Source organism: Arvicanthis niloticus, chromosome 17 (assembly GCF_011762505.2).
Source record: "Arvicanthis niloticus isolate mArvNil1 chromosome 17, mArvNil1.pat.X, whole genome shotgun sequence".
Classification (NCBI taxonomy): Eukaryota; Metazoa; Chordata; class Mammalia; order Rodentia; family Muridae; genus Arvicanthis; species Arvicanthis niloticus.
Genome location: NC_047674.1, coordinates 43,499,664 through 43,523,019, shown reverse-complemented (window position 1 = coordinate 43,523,019; position 23,356 = coordinate 43,499,664). Strand labels below are relative to the sequence as shown.

Here is a 23,356-nt window from a genome sequence, read left to right as displayed (position 1 = left end):
ACTTCTTCTGGAACCTTCTCAGAAAACGACAACCTTCAAAAGCTGTCGAACTGTTCTCATCTGGGAACACTGCCTTCCGTAGCTCACATCTGCAAGCTTTAGCTACAGTGGGATTCCTGTAGCTTTCCAGATTTACTCTTGTGTCAGAGATCACCATTATTGAAACAGCTACCCATTGCCTACAATGAGAGCAACTAAAAATGTTACTATGATTTCAACTAAAATTAAAAAGGAGTTGCTAAAATAAAATTTCAACTCTGCTGCTACTGAATATTTCATTCATTTGGTGATCTACTTTTCCACTGTCAGCTAAGGCTATATAAAGAAAAACAGTAATAATAAAAACACTCAAACACTATGGAAGTGACATAATTTGTAACATTTCAATTAACCTCTATTTCCTTAAATAATTTGTATGAGAGTCATTATTATAACTTTGTTATATGCAAGAAATCAGTTCCAATTTCTAAATAACTGTTTTTGACACATTACAAAAGACTTAGTGGTGTGGAATGTGCTTTTTACAAATGCTAATCCACTTTTGGTTTGGATTTTTGTCTTAGTATTATGATTTAGGAAATAGGCATTCTTTCATTGTTTTCCATCTATGCTTTTATATAAATAAAAGAGGTCCCTTAATCTTATTGTCTCTCAATTGCTACTTATGCACAGAACCTACAATTGAATGGGTAAATATCTGTATCAGAAATAGAGCTGAACCTACACATTGTAAGCACTTGGTGACAACTCATATATTTAAATGACTGAACACAGACTGAAACTCTTCAATATGCACACAGACCAAAAAAAATCGCTTATATATGAAAAAAAAAAGGAAATTTACCTGCTCTTAGGTGTCCAACGACATCTGCCAGGCTACCCTTCTTTACTTTGGTGATGAAAGCACCAAGGCGCCCTAAGTCCGTCATTTTTCCTCCAACAACCTGGATGATGACAAATTCATGAGCTCCTCCCACTTGTTCATGAATCCATTAGTTAGCAGAACTACATGTACACTATCTTCAAGCATGCTTATAACTCAGCTCAGAGAAGTTCATGAACTGTACTTTTTATTGAAGGAAACAGTAGTAATTATTTTTAAAAACCACTGTATAGGATGGTAATGTAAGGAAGACTGTGTACTGACTTTTTTATGTTGTTTTAACAAACAAAGGGCATTGTGATGATTTACACTTAGAAGACAGGCATACAACTTCCTCATCGTGGTTAGTCATTGAGTGTTTGGCGATGTTTGCACTGAATTCAGTATCATGCTTACATGTGAGTCGGCATGTTTGCATAAAGATACACCCCATGTCCATATCAAACATTGGCATTTTCCTATAACTGTGTTAGACCTGGGCTCATGCAGACAGAAGATTCCACCCAAGCAAGGCCACCTGGAGCGAGTGACATGTCATTGTACAAAGTGTTACATTGTACAAGTATCTTAGCTTCAACATATCTATTTCAAAACATCTGGACAATGTCATTTGCCATACCATGCCATGTAACTTGACTCTCAAATCTGAATTATATTGTTAAACATTCAACACTTTCCATTATACTTAAGTTTATTATATTTGAAATAAACCTCCAGGCAATTTTACCTGATGCAAGGGTCTCAAATTCACAAAGATGGGTGTGGCGGGGGGGGGAGAGAGGAAGCAGGTGGAATAATACCGAATGATAAGACTGGTCCACAGTTATTTGGAACAGAGCTATTAATACAGGCTACCAGAATTATTTAATAACAAGAGTAGTTAATACTAATAATCTATAAAACATAAATAAGTACATGAATTAATTTTTGCTATGCTGTGCTTTGGTTCAAACTGAGGGCTTTCATGTATGCCAGGCAAGGACCCCACATATGAGCTAAACCTACTTCCTAAATTAATGGCCAATAGTTCTCAACAAGTCACACACAACAGCAGCAATACGTCAAGCAAAATCTTTAAGTATTTATTTAGGAAACTTCCAGCACAGTCATTTGATTTAACACGGATGTCTGGATATACATAACGCAAGATATACATATGTGTTCCCATATATACAGTGTTCTATAAAATAGGAATATCTTTGCAAATCTAACATCCTTATTTCTGTTGGAAGACAATAAATGTGCTTAAAAGAAACTTTTACACTTTCAACATTACTATAAGACTACTGTTATTAGAAATTTTTTTTTCTTACTTATACTTTGTTTCTGCTAAATATTTACATTGACTAGAGAGAATTTACTTTGGAAAAGAAAATACTTAAAAACCAATTGTTGCAAACTTTGTGAATGTTGTATGCACTGTACTGTATCCTAGAAGAGGCAATATGAACCAGTATACCTACCTTCAGACCCAATAATGCACCTGATTCTTTGGGCATGGTTGTTCTTTTGTTAAGAATAACACGGCCAATTAATCGGTCTCCCTCTTTAGATGGCTGCCACGTTACAGGATGCTATCAAAACATAAAGTTTAAAAAATGAATGTCTTGTTTTATTTTCTATAGCTACATTATCAGTAGCTGTAAAATGGTAAGATTTTGGGGGGGGTCTAGTGCTAAAAGACACTAGATTGGGAAATATTTATTTAAAGGGTTCTGTAGTGAGCTTATGAAGTTTTCAGTTAGAGCTATATTTTATTTGCAATGATTGTAAAAGAAGTTAGCAACCAAAGACAGTCTCTAAAATGGCTCTGAAGTATAATTAACTGAAAGGATAATAACATCCTTAGTACACATAGGAAAAAAACACGTTTGAGTTGTTAATGCTGATAATATATTGAACTGCGCTGGCTTATCCTACAGTCTAATTTTACCTTATGGTTATATGATAGTGTTATCATTCAGTAGATACCATTGCGAGTCTTAACTGTGACCAGGTTTTGATATGTCTGTTATCTGCTTCTTTGTCAGGATGTTGGGCAGTGGCAGCAAGACAGTTGTGCAGTTTGTAAACGACCAGTGTCCTGCAGTGCACTGTGCAGCCAAGTGATAGATTAAGTAGAACATGTTTCAGCAATAATATTTTACCTTTAATTAGTTGATGTGAGGAAGGACACGTACTACGATGCACACGTACAGGTCAGAGGACAACTTATTATTCTTTCATTTCACAATGTGGGTTCTGGGGATTGAGCTTAATTTTCATTTCACAATGTGGGTTCTGTGGATTGAATCTAATTCCAAATATTTGAACTTGATTTTGGTAAAAAGTTTCCAAGGTTTCTCCTCCAGCCTTTAAAAATATTTTCTTCAGAAGTTAAGTTAGGTTAAACACAGTGTGAAGCAACATCTAAAACCTATCCAATGAAATGGACAAGACTCTTGTGTGTTTGTGTGTGTATCTGTATATTGTCGTGCATGTGTTTCTTTCTCTGTGTTTATGCCTCTGAGTGTGCTTATTTGTATATTTGTGGTTGTCTGTATATGTAAGTGTGTGTGTGTTTGTGTGTGTGTGTGTCTGTGTGTGTGTGTGTCTGTGTGTGTGTGTAGAAACTACTGGATGAAACTCTTTCCAACATGCCCAGTGTTCTATAAAAACATTCCAATGAGAAGAGGTTAAACTAATTAACCATCACTGTAACTTGTTCTTATCTATAGAAGGGATGTCATCCAGGCTAACTCAGTCCCCCCCCCCCGCCACCCCCAGACTGTACTTCCACTTCTAATTTGCACATGCCTTATCTGAAGCAATCTTAAAGTTCCTATGCAAAGGAAAACTGAGCATGGAAACTCAACCAGGGAATAAACGTTAACGTATATGAACTCAGAATTGAACTCGGCACCATCACATTATTTATACATTGTTATGGGGTGGACTCGCTTTCCTGGAGCAGTCATTAATAAGCAGCCTTAATAAGGTAAATTGTATAAACAGTATTGTTATATAACTTTTATCCCAGAATCTGAATCTTAATGGATCTATTTGCTACAAAAATATGGCAATATTTTATTATTATTGAGAAAAGTCATTTTCAGTATGAACATATAAAACACTCTTAGATTTCACAAGGAACATTTTTAAGTTCTCTTCATTTTAGAATAGTAATGAATAAAAAAATAATGATAATGAATAAGTAAAATGAATAAATGTGCTCTTCTTAATTTAAAACTTGTTGAGTATTCAGAGATAACTACTCATCTCTTCAAAGTGGTCCTTTTGTATTAAATTAATAATGGCTGTAATGGAATGTGTAATAGATCCAGAAAGATGTTTATTGAGAGAGAAACAGCAGACAATCTATCCACATATAAATCTTGACCTATATATGCTGTCAGAAAACTTACCGAACTAATAGGCGACGTTTCCCTACTGTGCCACGTGGCAGGATCCAACCAGTAGTAATCCAAGTCACCTGTGCGGTGGAAAAGAACAAAAAGTGGTTAAAATAGAAAATGCACTGATTTCAGCATACGTCTTCAAGTCCATGGAAAAAAAGTTTAGGGTCCTAAGTCATGAGCGTCTGCATCCCAGTCTGATAATACACAATTAGCTTGTGAAAGTTAAGGCTCGAATCACATCAGTGAAGGAACAAGAGATACAAATGTACTTCAAGCAATCAAAAATTACCCTTTAGTGTCGCCAATCATCCTAGGAACGTCTGACATGAAAATAAAGGAAGCTACAGGGTTCACCCTTCCAGTCTTGCATCACAAAACTCTGTATCAGGCTATACCCTGCCATCTAGTGGCAGAAAGTCTATCCTTTGAGTTGAGAAATAATTAAGTTTTAGGCTCTCTTTTCTACTCATCTGCCTATCTTTTGAAGTCATGCGGTGGTCCATATCCTCCTTCATTAACTGATAATATGGCACACCAATGTAATACTTACCAATAAATAAACTATCGAGAACAGTCTAGCAAGGGCTGCCTGCAGATGACATTGTATTCCAACAGTATTACCAAGAACATAGGAACTTTAAAAAGCTCGAGCATTGTATACCTGAATTTATGTATTTTAATATGTACTTCCAGTATAATGCCAAAGAAAGAAACTTTGAAAAGAAGAAAATTTTAAAGGAAAGAGGGATGTTTTCATGAGATAAAAGGCCTGAGCAAAACGGCATTTTAAAAATTCAGGTACAAATTTACCTTCGTGTTTTAATACTAGATTATCTCAATGAAAATGTCCTCTCCATGTATCTCCAAAGATAATAAAAATTATCAGAGAGTTGGCAAAGTATGACAGCTAATCCCAAAGCACATAGCTATTACTAACTGTCTGAAAAACACATTTGGCTTACAATTGCATCTTAGCAATAAAGACATTCTTATTGGTGACAGGCATGGGAGATAAGACAACTGGAGAAATGCAATTCAAAATAATTTCAAAAATTTGTAAACTCTGCTGTCATAAAATCCACACATTTACACTTCAGTTATCTCTGCAGTTTTCTATTACACACCCTTGATTTGAAAAATAAATATTATAATCACTATAATAAATATTGAAATATCATATATATTTATAGAGATAATGGTCGGTTCTGTGCAGTTACTAATGCCAGACATGGGACCAATGAGAGGTATTCTCTTAAAATATTACTTCACCTGGGATCCAAATCTCTCTCTCTCTCTCTCTCTCTCTCTCTCTCTCTCTCTCTCTCTCTCTCTCTCTGGTTTTTGAGACAGGGTTTCTCTGTATAGCCTTGGCTGTCCTGGAACTCACAACTCACTCTGTAGACCAGGCTGGCCTCGAACTCAGAAATCTGCCTGCCTCTGCCTCCCAAGTGCTGGGATTAAAGGCGTGCACCACCAATGCCCAGCATCAAATATTTCTCAAAAATCACTTTTTGAATGCACAAAAGGTACAATATCAAAATTTGTGAATTTCTAAATGTCTATGAGACATCTCCAATTAATGAAATGCACATAGTTTCAAAATTAAGACCTTTTGTATTGTATATTTACTGTCTGTTTAACTTCCCAGGCTTATTTTCAAGTAGCTAATTATCAATTCCTTTCAGAAAACAAACTATACCACGAATACTGAAGTACTAGTGTATTTACTGACAAACTGGTTATTGCCATTCATAAATGTCTCTCTCCAAGTTCCACATACTTTTTAAGAAGACTTGATACACTGTTAATGTCTTGCTCATCTTTAAAAGACTTAGGTTCATAGAACTAATAAGACACTGCAGGATATGCAGAAGAAAAATTAGTCCTTGATGTGATCACTACTGTTAAGAAATCTATATGCTTGGTCTCCTTCTCGGCCTCATCCCTTCTTCTTATGATGGTTTAATTCTGTATTTGACTTCACTTACCTACATAAGTCTAAACATTTATATATACTGACTATTTTTATACACAAAGTGTTCCTCACATTCAAAGAACTAAAAGGTTGATATTTTTGGTAAAATTCAATGACACTCGTCATATTATGAAAACAGGCCTTTCAATCACTGGTGTTGCATCAGCTATAAGGGATATAGGAAAAACATCTTGAATGCTACAGATTTGTAGCCATATGTTTTGATAACCTTTGATCATACCTAGAACTGCAGATGTATACAAATATTACCGGAAAATAAATATATAAAAACTCAATAATGTATCACAGAAAACTTCTTTATTTTAGAAGACATTAAGCCTCTGAATTCTGAATATGCTTTAAAAGTGTCATGGTCATCTATTAAACTACAATATTTTTGCTTAAAAATTCGTGAAAATAATTAAAAGCATGTATTTTAATCTGTTGTTTCTTCTGCTCATATAATTATGGCATTTGTAAGATACTAAATTTTTAAATACTTAAATTTGTCCTCCTAAATTACCTTTCTCTGTTATTGATAATTTAAAAATACTCAACTAAACTTACTCCAAAATATTTTTAAACAGTGCTCCTGATAAAATATTTTGAATACTTATAGAGGATTAAAGCTATCAACTGCTGCATTGTAGTGCTTCAAAATAATAATAAATTCAATTAGATTGCTTATAGAACACATGTAAATATTTGGCTGCACATTCAACATACCTCTATAAAATCTAATCCACTATTTTCATTAAATCAGAACAAAATAGCATATCTCTTGGCATATATAGCTATTCATACATAGCTATGTTTCAGTAATTTTATGATTAGGATACTTGAACATTTTAAGATGGTCTAGTACTCCACACTTTTGGAAAAACAGGATAATTAAAGATAGTAAGCATAGAATTCTCACTGTAAAAATTTTCATACACTATGCATTTTCAATGCGCAAATTTATTTTCAGCTTACAGATAATATCTGTGTCATTTAAGTGGGTCATGAATCATATGCAAATAGTTATAAAATTAACTTAGTATGATTAGCATATTTAATAATGCATTAATATGCATTATGATGATTCCAAATTTCATAGTTTTGATTTCTAGTGTCAAAGCACAATGGATTCCAATAGAATGAATCAATATCACTGAACATAAATATGCTCCAAATAGAATGCTTTGATTGAGCGAGTATATTAATAAGATTTTTTTAAAACCCACACTTCTCATTTCCTTTAGTAAGCATTTAATAATCTACATGACAGCTACGCTTGCCAAGTTTAGCATATACATAATATTAAAGGAAAGTCATTCACCACAAAGTCATGTGCTGGTGAAGTATTAGAGGTGTCCTTCACGTTCATGTTAAGAACGCATATGAGACATATTCTGACACCATCAGAATGAATGATGACAACAGACCATACAAATCTTAAGATCGATTATCAGTCATTGCATGACTCCCAGGGTTTCCTTCATCTCAAGAAGCAAACCATTCTTCCTCAATTGGCTAAGTTTTAGAAACTATGATTTGTGCTTTCCACAATTATAGTTAACTCAGTCATTCTGGGTTTCTGATGGGGTTGAAAACATATAGCTATTGACCTTAAGAGAAAAGATTTGAGTGGATGGTCATCAGCTGACATTCATCCTAAAGCCAGGTTCAGAACTAAATGTTTTAGTTAGAATAGATGACAGAGGAGCTGGTTAGTCAACAAAAGGATGGACTGGGTATTAGGACTATCCTGTACCTCACTGGTACAAATTGGCATAATTATGCTCTAATTGTATTTTGAGAGAAAAGTTTCATTTTAACAGGAAGGGTGATGTGTAGGAGGAGCTAAGGTAGGAGGAGTACTGAGAGGAAGAAAAGAAGTAAGAAGAGGAGAAGAAGAAAGAGAGGAGAAGCTAGGTGATGAAAGAGAGAAAGAGGGGGGAGACAGGGAGGCAGATGTTCAAGTATCTCCACCAGTCAAAGATAGTTGACATATCTAGGTTGGTCAGCGGGTTACACCTCTGATTGAACAATTCCAAACTTATAAAGCCTATGACTAACATTATTTTTTAAAAATGTATAAATGCAAAAAGGAAAAGGGGGCATGGGATATGGGTTTCCTAAGGGGGGGGGAATGGGGAAAGGGGACGCCATCTGAAGTGTAAATAAAATATCTAATTAAAAAAAAGAAAGGTTACAAAATATATACAAAAAAAAAAGAATACATGACTGTCAAACATAAAATGCAAACCTCACAGACTTAAAATCAAAAGCAATTATCCACCCTTCAAGGTATTTCCTACGCCCCTTAAACTGTTTCATCATTTGCTTATTCCTCTATACCAGTGGTCCTCAAACCGTGGTTCACGGCCCCTTTGCAGGTCACATATCAAATATCCTGAATGTCAGATATCTACGTTAGTATTCACAGCAGTAGAAAAATTACAGTCGTGGAGTAGCAAGAAAGTGATTTTGTGGTTGGGCGTCACAACATGAAGAACTATATTAAAGGGCCGCAGCATTAGGAAGCGTGAGAACAACTGCTCCATAAATAAAATTGTGTTAGATCAACAAAAAATAGGAGAAATTAAACTATTTAAATATAGTATAGAAGTAAAATATTCAATTTTCTGGATGTGTGCACATCATGTATAATGGACAGCAATTTACTGGTAAGAACAGGGTTTAAATTTATGCAAGGTAAAGAAATCAATCTCCACACCAAGTCCCATGACTGGTACATGATAGAGGTCATTTGGGGCCATATGATACTGCAATGTATTAATTTAAATGAATTAAATGCTGAGAAAACTACATTTTAAGAAAAGTCAACTACAAATGGCCTTCTTGTTTTAATAACAGAAAATGAAACATGTATCCATGTATCTCTAAAGAGAATAAAAATTAGCAGTGAGTTGGCAATCCCAAGGCATACTTTGTAGGGTACATTTTTTTTTTGAGAAATTTCATCTTATAAACAGGAATTAAAATCTGAAACTACAAATTATGGTGTGAAAATACCATTTCAGGTAGTTTATTTATATTTTAAAAGTTCTCCTACAGTAGGGGGGTGCCCTGCTTTCAAATTAGACTAGCGGTACTGGTACACAATAAAGAGGTAATACTTAGTTATATACAAAGTCCTCAATTTCACTCATGTTAGCAGTCAACTGTAAGAAAAAATACTTTATAGAACTTAGTTCTAGTCATCACAACAGGATAATACATGCTGTTATGTGTGCTACACATAACACATTAACCACATATCCTGCCAAACATCCCAAAGCTAGTCTAAGTTCTTATAAAAGTGGGAATATCAGTCCCTGAGACACTTTGTGGTAACTTCATTCAAACTCCAAGACAGCTTTATGCTCCAAACATATTTAAAGGCAAGCACTGCATGAAATCTCAACTTAGTGTCCCTTGAATTCCAGACCTGAAGCAGAGTCAGAGGCTTATTTGAACCATTTGTGTTTTGCAAGAATATCTTCAATAATGATAAGCAACTTAAATCCAATTGAGATTTAACCAAGTAAAACAAGTAAATGTCACAAATATATGTACACATACACACATAAGAATGTATCCTTTCTTGGAAGACCTGCATTATCTCTAGCCATTTGGGGTTTTGTTTGAACACTTTTTTTTCTAAATGAATATTAGATATTCTATACTTATCCTTATATCCATACAAAAAAGTGCAGCTTTCACTCTCATCACCAAGGCTGCTTCTTATGGTATATGAGACCATCATGGGATCCACAACTGGTCAAAAATGCAGAGAACAAATCATGGTGGGTGCCCAGACCCAGCTGATACATCTATGACAGAAGTTGAACACCTAAGGTTGGAGACCATCCCAGAAGAGGGAACAAGAAAGATTCTAAGAACTACAGGACTATGTCTACTATAATGCAGTGTTTTGTATTTACACATGGAGCTAAACCCATGGCATCTCTGCAATATGGCTGCCTATACAAGATCTATATAAGTGGCAATACCCATTGACAGTGAATGTCTACAGAAGAAATTTCACAGATTTCCCTACATGAAGTGGTAGAGGCAATTAATAGCTTCTCAGAATTAAAGATACTCTCTTTTGCAGGAACGAGCCTCCTGATAAGTTATCCAATCAAATTGGTCATCCCTAAACATATACATTTTCAAATAACAGTAAATGGACTTCAATGGGATATATATATATATATATATATATATATATATATATATATATATATATATGTGTGTGTGTGTGTGTGTGTGTGTGTGTGTGTGTGTGTGTAACAATAATAAAGAAGTGGTCATGACTTTGGGGGGGGGGACAAAGGAGTAGTAAGAAGGAAGAAGAAAGTTAAAATTATAATAACACCCACGTATAAAATTGTAAAAATTATAAATGTGAGCAAACAAATACTAGAAAAAAGACTTTTCTTATGACTCAGATCTTACATATAAAATAACCATTAAAGCAGGTTAGTGTTTGAAAGACACAGCTGCACTCTCTTGTCATAACAGCATTATTTCCATGTTTGAAAATTTCTCAAAAATGGTTTTTAAAAAAGGTGGGGGAGAGAGATATGTTACTTTTTATGGAAGCTATGCTCACCCCTGAAGGTGTTTATATTATTAATCACTAGAGAAATGTAAAACAGGACAAAATTAAATGTCAACTCTCACCTGTTAAAATAGCTCTCTCTTCTTTTTTCTAAAGGTCAATGTGGAAAATAAGTAGAAATACTAGAATCTGTGTGCATACGGATAGGGTGTAAGTTGGTAGCATTACTATGTAAAACACTAATGGGGAAATCTCTGAAATTACAAATGCAATGATATGATCTGACAAGAACACTTCAGGGAATATAGCCAAAATAACTGAAATCAAGATCTTAAATCAATCAATCAATCAATCAAACCTGTCTTCTCATGCACATTGCTACACTGTACATACAGACACCTATGCCCAATGATAGGCTAAGAAGTAAAGAGAAGAGTATATAAGCATACAATAAAATACTAACTTTTTCAAAGTAGAAAGCCTCAATATTGTGGACAACACATGGATGTAGAGAGAAGACACAGTAAGTGAAATAAACCAGGCACAGAAGAGATATATCATTTCAGTATGACAATACTAACAGTCAAACACAGAAGCCGAGAGGGATCTTATGACTTTTCATCTGTTAAAATGTCTCTCTATCTTTTTTAGAGGTCAGTGTGGAAAATATGTAGAAATATTGAAATCTGAGTATATACTACTAGGAGTGTACATTGCTAATGTTACTATGTAAAATAGTAATGGGGAGTTCTTAAAATTTTCAGGGTTATCCAGGGAGTGGTATTAATATACCCCCTCCCCTGTCTCTAAAAAGTCACCAACCAGTTCCTAAACAAGAAAGAGATGTGTTAAAGGAATGCCCTTGCTAAATTACTCAGAGAAGTGTAACGTCAAGGGTTGCAGAGGGGGAGATAATCTGCTGTCATCAGTCAACAGAGTTAACGGCACTGCAGTGTATGTTCACGGATATACTATGCACTGTATCTTACTATGGGCTTGATCATAAATATATATTTCACAGTTTGCAGAGGGTTAGAGGAGATAGGTATGTTCACAGCAATTATTATGGTCATGGTTTAACAGGTAATTGTTTCTCCATGATTAGCAAGTTGTATAAAGCAAATAGGTATGGTGTTTTTGTAAGCCAATAATGCAGTTTAAGAAACAATAATTATACTTCTCAAATCTCCCTCTTCTGTCATTTTATCATGGAACTAATGGCATTATTCTTCCACATTAGACTATAAATTCAATATTTAATTAAACTGACTTAGTCACTAAGATGACTCAAATAAGTGCACCAATTACTAATTATTATACTAACCGTGTATCAAATTCAATGCTTAAATTTAGAAATTATTTATAGTCTACAGACTCTCCAAAGCTGAACAGCCCTTTGACAGTGATCAAATATTTGTTTGAGGGCCTGAAGTGCAACCTTGGTTTGTAACTTTTTAGAGCACATGAAAGTAAATTCAGAAACTGGCCCAAAGAAAAGAGATTGCTTCAACACATTTAGTAAGGGCACTGCTTTTACCTATCTCTTCCTTGTTTTAGGTGGTTTTGACAGGGATTGGGGAGGACATCAACAACATGCCCTGGATAACTCTGAAAAACACTGAACACAGAATCAAAAATCCTGGCTGAACTCTGACCTTCGTCTATTAATAAACAGTAGAGTGCCTGTTGTTTTTTAAGTAATAGCAGATTGTGGACATCATAGTTTATGAAGTAAAAACAGAAATTCAAACTTTCAATAGGATATAAACATATCTACTAGCATTTTTCCAATTATACCAAAATATTAATTAATTTTTATATCAACATCCTATCAGTTTTTATATATTAACATTAAAAACTATGAAATGATACTTTCCATATAAAATATTTCAAGAGTTTGAGACATATCACCTCATCTTTGTCAACTTCAGAAAACTTACAATTAAAGTTTAACGCATAATAGTCGCATAAATGGTGTTGAAAATGTGAAATCGCTGTCTTGTAGATAAGATTTACAAGCAAACAGCTATCAACTCATTGAAATAAATGTGCCTTAGAAAAGCGTTAAAAATCCTTTGCTTATGAAAATTATTAAGTGATACTACTAAAGACATATGCCAGCATTTCAAAAGTTGTAATTATGTCTTCAATGTTAAATAGTGCAGATATTGGTTGCCAAATACATTTTATTTGTTCTTAGTAAAGTTTTAAGTTACCTAGAGGCTTAAGAGTTACTTTGCTAGGTACAATGCCCACCAATATTATCTAATCAATAATAGAATTAAGTGTTAAGAAAACAATAATGGAGGAGCCTGGGGAGAAACCTCAGTCAGTAGTGTTTGCCATGTAAACATGAGCAACTAAGTTTGGATCCCCAGTATACACATACAAAGCCCATATACACATACATATGTCCGTACTCACATGGTGAAGAGATGATCCACTATGTTCGTAGCAGCCTTATTTATAATAGCCAGAAGCTGGAAACAACCCAGATGTGCAGCAACAGAAGAATGGATACAGAAAATGTGATGCATTTACACAATGGAGTACAACTCAGCTATTAAAAACAACGATTTTATGAAATTTGTAGGCAAATAGATGGAACTAGAAAATATCATCCTGAGTGATGTAACTCAGACACAAAAGAACACACATGGAAAAACGGGGACAAAAACTGGAGCAGAGACTGAAGCAAAGGTCATGCAGAAACCACCTGACCTAGGGATCCATCCCATCTGCAGACACCAAACTAGTATTGCTGATGCCAAGAAACACTTGCTAAAAGGAGCATGGTATACTGTTCCCTGAGAGGTTCTACCAGCACCTGACCATTATAGATGCAGATACTCGGAGCCAACCATCAGATAGAGCCCAGGGACACCAGTGGAAGAGTTAGGGGAAAGACTGGAGGAGCTGAAGAAGATTGCAACCCCATAGGAAGAACAATATCAACTAACAGGACCACCCAGAGCTCCCAAGGACTAAATCACCAACCAAAGAGTACACATGGAGGGATCTATGGCTCCAGCCACATATGTAGCAGAGGATGGCCTTGCCCTGTGGAGGCTTGGTGGCCCAGTGTAGGGGGATGCTAGAGTGGTGAGGTAGGAGTGGGTGAGTGAGTAGAGTAGCACCCTCATAGAGGCAAAGGTGCCGGGGGAGAGACAGGATGGGGTGGGGGGTATGCGGGGATAATAATGGGGAAGGGAGATATCATTTGAAATGTAAATGATAAAATGATTAATAAAAAATAAAAGTAAAAAAAAAAACTTTAAAAAAAAAGCAAAAGAAAATAGACAAATCCCAGGAGATCATTGGTCAGTCAGTGGAGTTGTATTAATGAGATCAGTGAAAGGTTCTAACTAAGGTGGAACATGACTAAAGACATTGTCCTCTGTTCTCCATGTGTACATGCACGTATACACACAAGTTTGTACATACACCATCCCTCCCCAGTCACGGAAGACTTTGGTATGTAACAAGTCATCTCTTGATGAGGCAATGAGAAGACACTGTGGGTTTATGTTAAATACCTATAGATATTGAGAAATGGAATTTACTTGGGAAAGTAAATAAAGGTCATTTTATGTTTTCCATTATTTGAAAGCACTGCTGACTTACATAAAGTTAGATTTTAGTAGTGGAGGATATTTTGAACTCCAGATATAATCCTAAAGGCTATGATTGATACTCAAGAAGCCCTTACCCTTTGCCTCATGATGCTGTGGGATTCAGAGAGAGTTGACAGATTAAAATCTCTGAACTCTTTCAACAGCAAAACTCAAACACATACCCATATATGCACACATGTACACCTGTGCATGTACGAACACACAACCGTGTAACAGTTTCATCAAGTAAGTCTGCTCGTGATTTTCAGCTGATCTGTGACTTATGATTGGAAATGACCATAAAGGGCCTTTGAGAAAATTTGCCAACGCCACTGATTATAGAACAAAAAGCATTATCCATGTAACAGTTTAGAGATGAATAATTTTACATGTAACTATAGCATGAGGTGTAAGGTCTTAGAAATCACTTATCCAGAATCTATTTAATAGTGTGGATAGCTATTGATGATAACTAAACATTGAATAAGTACTGGATAATAAATCCCAAAGTTGACAGTCTTAAGGACTTTATTTTTTCTATGATAGTGACTTTTAATGATCAGATTTTGGGAAGTGCTGTACCCAGGAGGAAACTTTCCAACTGACCAGGCTTCCACATTGATACTGAGCAATCCGTTCACGTGGGAGAACAGGGTGTGACGTGTAAAGCCTCGGAATAACCAGCCAGGATACCCTGTGGAAAAAATCGGGGTTTATTTGTTTCCATTGTTTGGGGACCGGATGTTAACCACAGGCTTAAGAAACTGTAGTACTGGACATGTTCACCATAGAAGGATGGAAAAAAAGAAAAAAAACAACAAAAACAGCATTCTAGAAGAATCTCTTTGATCAAAGAAAAATGCTAGTGTTTGTCTGGATCCAGGCAGCTCAATTCAAACAGCATTAACTGTCAATATTCTGAGTGTCAGATCACATCCTACCTGCCTCTGCATATGATAATGTGGAAGCAGAAAGTAGGGAACCTGATACCTTGGCTGCCATAGTGGCAGTGATACAAATAGCCAGGAAAGCAGTTGGTAGAATACGGATGAATATTAAGGGCATAATAAGAAATAGACGTGCACATGGGGGGGCTGGAGAAATGGCTCAGAGGTCAAGAGCACTGGCTGCTCGTCCTGAGTTCAATTCCCAGCAACCACATGGTGGCTCACAACCATCTGTAATGGGATCCGATGCTCTCTTCTGGCGTGTCTGAAGGCAGCTACAGTGTACTCATAACACAAAATAAATTATTAATTTTTTAAATAAATGCTTATGAGGGACTCATGCAGCTTAAAATTTCAAGATGAGTTACTGAGTTACAATAGGCAAAGAATGGGGCCAATCAGTATCAAACAGATAGGAACAGATACTTTAAAGTCAGAACCTTCCCCTGAGGCCTTTCTCAACCTTCTGCTCCATTTAACTCCATCTTACGTTAATTTAATTTTTCTGGCCTGTTTTTTGTTTGGTTTGGTTTTTTTTGGGGGGGAGTGTTGGTTTTTTGGGGAGTTTGCTTGTTCTTTTTTTGGTGGGGTAAGTAAACACTTTCTAGATATATAAGAAGGGTTTCCCTTTAGGTTGGCAGTTCCTTGGCTGGCATTGGGAGATCACTAGGCTTGCGAGGTTTAGAGAACAGTCCTATTTAATGCCTCATCATTGTTCTTGAGAAAAATTGCTAAGTGTTCATATTCACAAGACTTCAGAACTGCAGATTGAGAAATCAAGCTGCAAAGCAGTGCAAGGTCACTGGCTTCAGTCTGCAGCATAGTGACAGTAGGCACATTGCTCAGCTGGCCCTCTGATATGTCAAAGCACAAACTAAAGACCAAGATGTAATAGTCATGAATGTACACTGGGCGTATATGTGCCTTATTAAGCCACCTAACTGTAGGCTGGCTAAAGACTTAGCATTTCACTTGAGATTCAATTTTTTATTAGGAAAATGTTAAAAGACTGGGCTATGCATGTCTTCTCACACCTGTAACCTAATATTAAAGAAGCTGAAGCAGGAGGATTGTTATGAGTTCCGGATCAGCCTGCACTATAAGACTCTGCCCAAAAAAATGATAATGAAAATACTAACCGAAAAAAAAAGAAAGAAAGAAAGAAAGAAAATGTTGCTGAACCAGACTTAAAGTACTCAAAATTAGTTTCTCTGTTTTGTCTAGTTGCTCTCCTGCAACGAGATGCCTTTCATTTTAGAATAACAGCAATGCTATCTCCAAATCATCTCTGATGAAATCACAAATTCAAAATACACAGCTACAATGAGCTCCATAAACTCTATTATTTACTGTACCATACCTTAATATTCTTGAAACATTTAACCTAATTTAATAATAATATATGTATGAAGGATATACAGAATATCAACTTAGACTTTATGAAATATAAAGTCTTAATTAATCAAACTCCATTAGATGAGTACACATCTGGATTGCGGTAAACACGATGCTCTGATGCCTTCCTCATTTTCTTGGTCGTTGTTATTACCACACTACGCATTACATCACTTGGATCCTGGTGATGATCTGGCCCTTACAATGTGGCCCACGTGCTGTTGCCTCTGTCATTATACAATGGTGTGGAAGTCACAGCTCTCTGGTATCAGTATCAGAGAGAACATGTGTGTACTTGAACAAATGCTTTTCTGTTTGTTATAAAGACTGTGTGTTTTGGGACCCATAGTCCTTTTTCCTGAAAGCTAATGTGTCAGCTATTCATGATTGAGTTTGCAGTCTAGTGTTCTACCTTTATTTTCCCAGGTGAAAATTTCATTAATTTTAAATTCATGTCGTAGGAGAAATTTCCTAGGCAAAGTGGTAAGTTTTAAAGTGGGAATTTAAATTTATTTCACCAAGTATACACAAAGCACTTTTGTATATTTATTGTAACATTATTTTCATTTAAAATATAGGTTTTTTTTCCATCCACCAATCACAAAATGTCTTTGATGCAAAGGAAAAGAACAGGAGTGGAATTAGTGCACAGACATTGGTTTAAATAGCACAAGCCCATAAACACTCTTTCTGCATCTGTTGGGAAACGCGGTGGAGGAAGGCATCCCAATAGGGATAAAATCCCAAAGTCTAATCCCTAAGACCTTATTCCTTGAAAATTCCATTAGGCTCTTAGTACCAATGTTGTAGTCAAAGCATGAAGCTTTCTTTGGTACTCAGTCTGGTAGGAGCCTTGATATTACACAATACACTAGATAAAATGTGTGATCACAGAGAAGCATGAGAAAGGGACAACGAGACTAACAAAAAGACCAAAAATTAAATTGCTTACTAGCCTACCTACCTTCAAAATCTATATTACATGCGCGTGCGCGCGCGTGCACACACACACACATATGTAAACATGAATGATATTTCTCAACAAATGGGTACTGAGACAGCTGGATAGAAGGACAGTGTCCTGATGTTAGAACAGCATCCACCAGATAATAACTAAAAAGTGGACAACCTGTACAAAAACAGATGAAATTTCTCATGTGTGTGTGTAGAAAAATTCTAATGGGAAAGATGTGAACTAAAATAATATAATCAATAGTAACGATAACTATGAGCTGTTTGGTAAAATATTTACTATCCACGAAAAGCCAGGTCTTTCAGTAATGAGAGCATTTATATCACTTTAAGATCCCCAGATTTAATCATCCCTAATTAAGATCCAGAAATATCATGGCCACTGCTTATCAAATAATGTATTAATCAGTTATTGAACAGATGTCATCTATTCATGTTATTTTTCTCACACCACGTTTTCTGTTTCTTGATGTTTTGTGAATGAAGTACAAAAAAAAAAAATCTAGGAACATAGAATTCCATGCTTTTAACATAATGCTCTATATTTTCTGCAGTCAAAAAGTCTTTTAAAAATTCTTCATCATCAGGCAGAACTCGACGAGTCTTGTGGAATAGTGGGGGATATAAGTGAGGAAGCTGAAGGGGTCAAGAACACCCTAAGAAAATCCAGAGAGTTAACTAACCTGGGACCATGGGGCTCACAGAGCCTGGGCCACCAACCAGGGAGGACACAGGAGCTGGACCTAGAATACCTAGACATCTGAGCAAATGTGCAGCTTGGTCTCCATGTGGGTCCCTAGCAAGTGGAGCAGAGGCTGTCTCAGTCTCTGTTCACTGCTGTTAGTGGAGTTGGGGCTATCTCAGTCTCTGTTAGCTGCAGCTGGATCCTCTTCCCCTTACCTGGACTGACTGGTTGGGTCTCAGTGGGGAGGATATACCTAGTCCTGCTGGGTCTAGATGCCCCAAGGTGGGGTGGTACCCAAGGGTGAGGATCCCTTTTTTTGAGGAGAAGGTGTAGGAAACAATGGGGGGGGGCAGGGACTTGTAAGGGTGGGGCTGGGAAGAGAAGAGAGAGGGGGCTGTGATTAGGATGTAAAGTGAATAAAAATTTTAAAAATTCTTAATCAAACTTAGTATTTCTTAAGTAAAAGCAAACCCAATAAACAATCTCATCTTAGCTGACCATCAAGGAAAAAGGTGTAAACGGACCAAAACTGCAGTATCAGCAATGCTATCTAATGTGTCCAGTGATGTTAAATGTGAACATTGAAATCACCCTTTTGAAACACTGAACTGGGTATTAATACAATCATATAAACAATATTCATTTGGTGTTCCTTTTCTGATTAAATAAAAGCCTTATAAATCCATAAAAAGAGTTTTTCAAAGGAAATCCTCTGTAGTTACTTATAAAGATGGTATGGTTAACTCTTTTTTCCTAATAAAATATGTATATCATGTTTAATCTAACAAGTCTACTAACCTTATAAAATATACTGCATTTCCAAAAATTTAGTTGGATACTAAAGCAAGACTGAGCCCTAGAAACACAGAAGTTACAAGAAATACTACATTACAATGAGTAAGACATTTTGACAATCCCAATAATAAAAAAATAATTCACCCTCGTATTTGAAACTTATCTAGAACTTGTCATGTTTTCACACTGCAGCGAAAGTAGTACCTAACATGCAAAGCAAGACTTCTGCCCTAGGCCACACCCCCAATGCCAAGTTCAACATTTACTTTACATTTATATCAAATTAAAGGACAATTTCAATTTCAAACTAAAAGCAGAACAACAGTACCCTAAACTGAGTCTTACTTTTATTCTAGCTAGTGAGAATATGAGTTTGATAAAAATCATTTAGTTTTAAATATGGAATGTTTGTTATGCAGGTTTGAGATTTATTTGCAAATAATTTCAATGCAATAACTTGTTTTTAACTTATAATGTCTAGACATTAAATTTTAGAAGAAGTAATACTATGCTAGTCTGGATAGTTTTCATTATTTACTGCTAAAGAGAGTAAAATCAACAAAAGTTATCATCTTGCTAGTAATGTAATTTCAACCACAAACATACAGTTCTATTGGTGTTTCAAAGTGATGTATTAATGCTTCAATGACACACAGAGAGACGGAGAGGGAAATACCCCAGATCTTTGATCAAAGCATGTGTAAGTGCACATGCACACACAAACACACATACACACACATACACACACACGCATACACTCATATACACACACGGATACACACACGAAGAGACAGAGACAGAGGCACAGGCAGACCAGACAGACAGACAGACAGACAGACACCAAGACCTTTGGTCCTACAGCAATGTTTGATGTAATTATTATATATAGAATATTTGAGACCAAATATTCATGTGTGCATGTACATCATGAACATAAGAAACGCAGCTAGTGTAGTTCAGTTTTGTCAAGCTAATCAAGACAACTGTGGAGAATGTTCAAAGACAGTATGAAAAATTCAGAAAGGGCCATTTCATGCAGTAAAAAAAGCCAAGACCAATTCTTTTCCTCTTTAGAAACCATTGGTTCTCATCAATACTCTTCACATTCAAGAGCTACTCGAGGGTCTCTTTTTATGCGTTTCCCGTATCTATGACTTTACTTCGTCAGTGGATAGCTCTGATCACAGCAAACTCCAAGATAACACAAAAATAACAACAACAAACAATAACAAATAAATAAACAACAACAACAAAAGAGAGAGATTTCGAAAACTAAATGCTGGCTCTTTAAATAAACCCAGGGAATTACAACATAATGTCAAGGATGCCTAATGTCAAAAGAAGTCTTGGTCTGTAAGGCCATTCTGGACAGTAAGAGGTCCTCACTAGGCGAGTTTTCGGGTAGAGATGACACATGCTATTCCACGTATTTGCAGATCTGTTCCAAGAATGTTGCTATTCTTGTATTTTCAGTCATTCATAATCTCTTTGCTTAAAGCTTAAATGTATATAATTACCATTTACTGGTGTTTGGGGGACTGAGGCTCTGAAATGTATTTATATCACTACATGTAATTTATCGATATAAAATGGCATCACATATGAAAATATTGGATGTTATGTGTATTTTCAAAGCACAGACAATTTGAAAGCACTTAGACTTATTTTCTAAGAAGAGAGGAGAAATAGCTTAGCTTCATGTACAGTACATGCATATTTTTCCACCAATGGATAGCAACAAGTTATTGTTATTACCTTTAAGGTAAGAATTGTAACCTGAGTTACTTGAACCATTTATCCATTGCTCATGAGCTCATTGAAGGAGGCCATGCATTCTTTAAAATTCTTGACTGAGTTTCTATGTTTATTGTTGTTTCTCTCCTGAGAGTCTATTTCCTCTTTTATATTTCTCCCCAAATTAAAATATAAAGGTTCTGAAGGAGGAAGTGACTTGGATTAAGGCATTTATCTTTTCACCTGGTGCTTTCTCCTGATCTGATAAAACCATTTTTTATTGCAGGTTCTGGGCACTGTTCTTTCACTAAGATCCTTGATTAAGTCAGACACACCTAGGAAACCAAGAAAGTGCAGTGAAAGTAACTTGGAGACACATACAGAAAGCAAGGCAATTCACCTAAGGAAGCACTTGCAACTATCTAGAGTTCAATAAGCTGTATATTTAGAAGTCAGCTAAGGAAAGAACAATAAAATAAGCAGGTGTGTTAATCTTTCACAATTACTGTTTTCAACAATTTCAAAAATACATAGAGTAATATATAAGATGATTGCTAAGACTTTTATATTCTGCATGTTATCAGAAATGCTAATCCTGAAATTAAACTATTTTCAAATTACATCTATTTATTCATAGGAGGGAGACATGCATACCACAGTGAGATTGTGGCAGTAGGACAACTTATAAGAAGTCTGTTCCTCCTTCCAACATGTGGACCCTGGGAATTGAACTCAACTTGTCAGGCACAGAGTCAGGCACCATTGCCAGCTGGTGTATATCCTGCTGGCCCCCTTTTGAACTATTAATGATATAAAATATATGCTAGATGCTACTAGAATTCAACAATATTATTAGAAGTCTTTAAATTTTAACTACTTTAATAACCAACTTTTCTAAGTTTGGCTTTAAAATACGCTCAAAGTTTAGGGTTCATCATAGTGACAATGTATATCACAAGTCCCTAAAATGTCATGAATAAAATATATTCTCTGAAATAATTACTTAAAAACTAGGCATTTATTACTGCAAACAATGGACCTTATTATTGTGACAATTCTCTTAAACACAGAAGGCAGTCTACTTGAAGCAGGCTATCTACAATATCTGAATACAATGACCAGCCTGAAAATAATAATAAACAATTCTATTAAAGACATCTTCAAATAATTATAGCATAAAATAACCAGTAACTCTTTCACTGACTACTTCTTTAGCTGCCATGTTTCTGTCCATTCTCTTTGGCCTTGGAAAGCTGAGAGTAACATACATTCACTTCATTCACTAAAAGTATCTATGCAGTATATAGGGAGGTTATGTACTATTGTTCACTGCATTTAATTATCTCTTCCCAAATGACTTCCATTATTCTTCTAAGAGGATGCTCCCTGTTACTCAAGAGATCCTACTTCAAAATGATAGTATCTATTTCGTCTCAAAAGTCCTGCTAACCCCTCAATAACAGGATCACATAAATATATAAAGTTGAAAAATACCAGAACCCAGACCCCAGAAGATGAAGAGTCCCTTTACGAATGAAGTTTCTAGCCTCCTAGGTTTATAAGTAGAAATGGTAAATCATTCCATTTCCACAGAGCTCGCCAGAGTCATCCAGACCAGACTTTCTTTCCTCTCTGCCATCCCCATATAAAAAACCATGAATCATCTCTGCCTCAGGCTTGCTCTCGGGATGGTAAAGGTCTAAGAGTGACATGCCGTGAGCATGGCTATAAACACAAATGTGTGACCTTTATCGACAAGCAATTAATTATAAGTCAGTCTATGAATCTGTGGCTAGATGTACAGTAAAATATTACAGTAATCCAAAAGGGCATATTTGATTAGTTTAAACTTGTGACTTGGATGTCACTATAACTTCCCCACCTTCTTGGGATCCTCTGGATTTTGAGCTTGCCCCTGGTAGGAAGTAGACTTAAAAATCATTCTCTGTGAAGAGATAGCAATGTCTCCAGTAAGAGATTTGCTGAACCCAACAGGGAGCAAGAGAGCAGCCAGGAGGCTCTTGACCCTGTCAGTCGGGGGTATTGCAGCAAGTCACATGATGCCTTTCCTCCCAAGCAGTGAGGTCTAACAGAAAGTTTTGTCAGGGTACTACAAACACTCAACCCCTATTTGGAAAAGTAGTTACAGTGAAGCCAAGAGATTTACCAGCTTAATTTTTAAAAAGCTGTTCTTGACCTTTACAGAAGCTACAAAGTATCGCAGGCTACAGTGCTGCAAATCAGGGGATGAGGGGAGGCATGTTACTAAGGAAACCACATCTCTGTAAGTGTTTGAAAGTAGCATTGTTTCTCTGCAGAAATCAGCTTGTGACAACATCGAGCACCTTAAATTGCTATACTATCCCCACTAACAACAGCAGTAAAGTGCTCTCTCCCTGGGTA

At 35.9% G+C, this 23,356-nt stretch overlaps 1 protein-coding gene across 48 annotated transcripts in view; it reads right to left on the bottom strand.

The window, feature by feature from the left end:
- Positions 1-23,356, bottom strand: part of Rims1 (regulating synaptic membrane exocytosis 1) — a 468,064-nt gene that overhangs the window by 157,456 nt on the left and 287,252 nt on the right. For all 48 annotated transcript variants that reach the window (XM_076915149.1, XM_076915147.1, XM_076915179.1 and 45 more), the window contains 3 exons: positions 4,288-4,355; positions 2,347-2,457; positions 845-944 (listed from right to left, as the gene is read on the bottom strand). In XM_076915149.1, the coding sequence (XP_076771264.1) occupies positions 845-944; positions 2,347-2,457; positions 4,288-4,355 (279 nt within the window). The remainder of the gene's footprint in view (positions 1-844; positions 945-2,346; positions 2,458-4,287; positions 4,356-23,356) is intronic.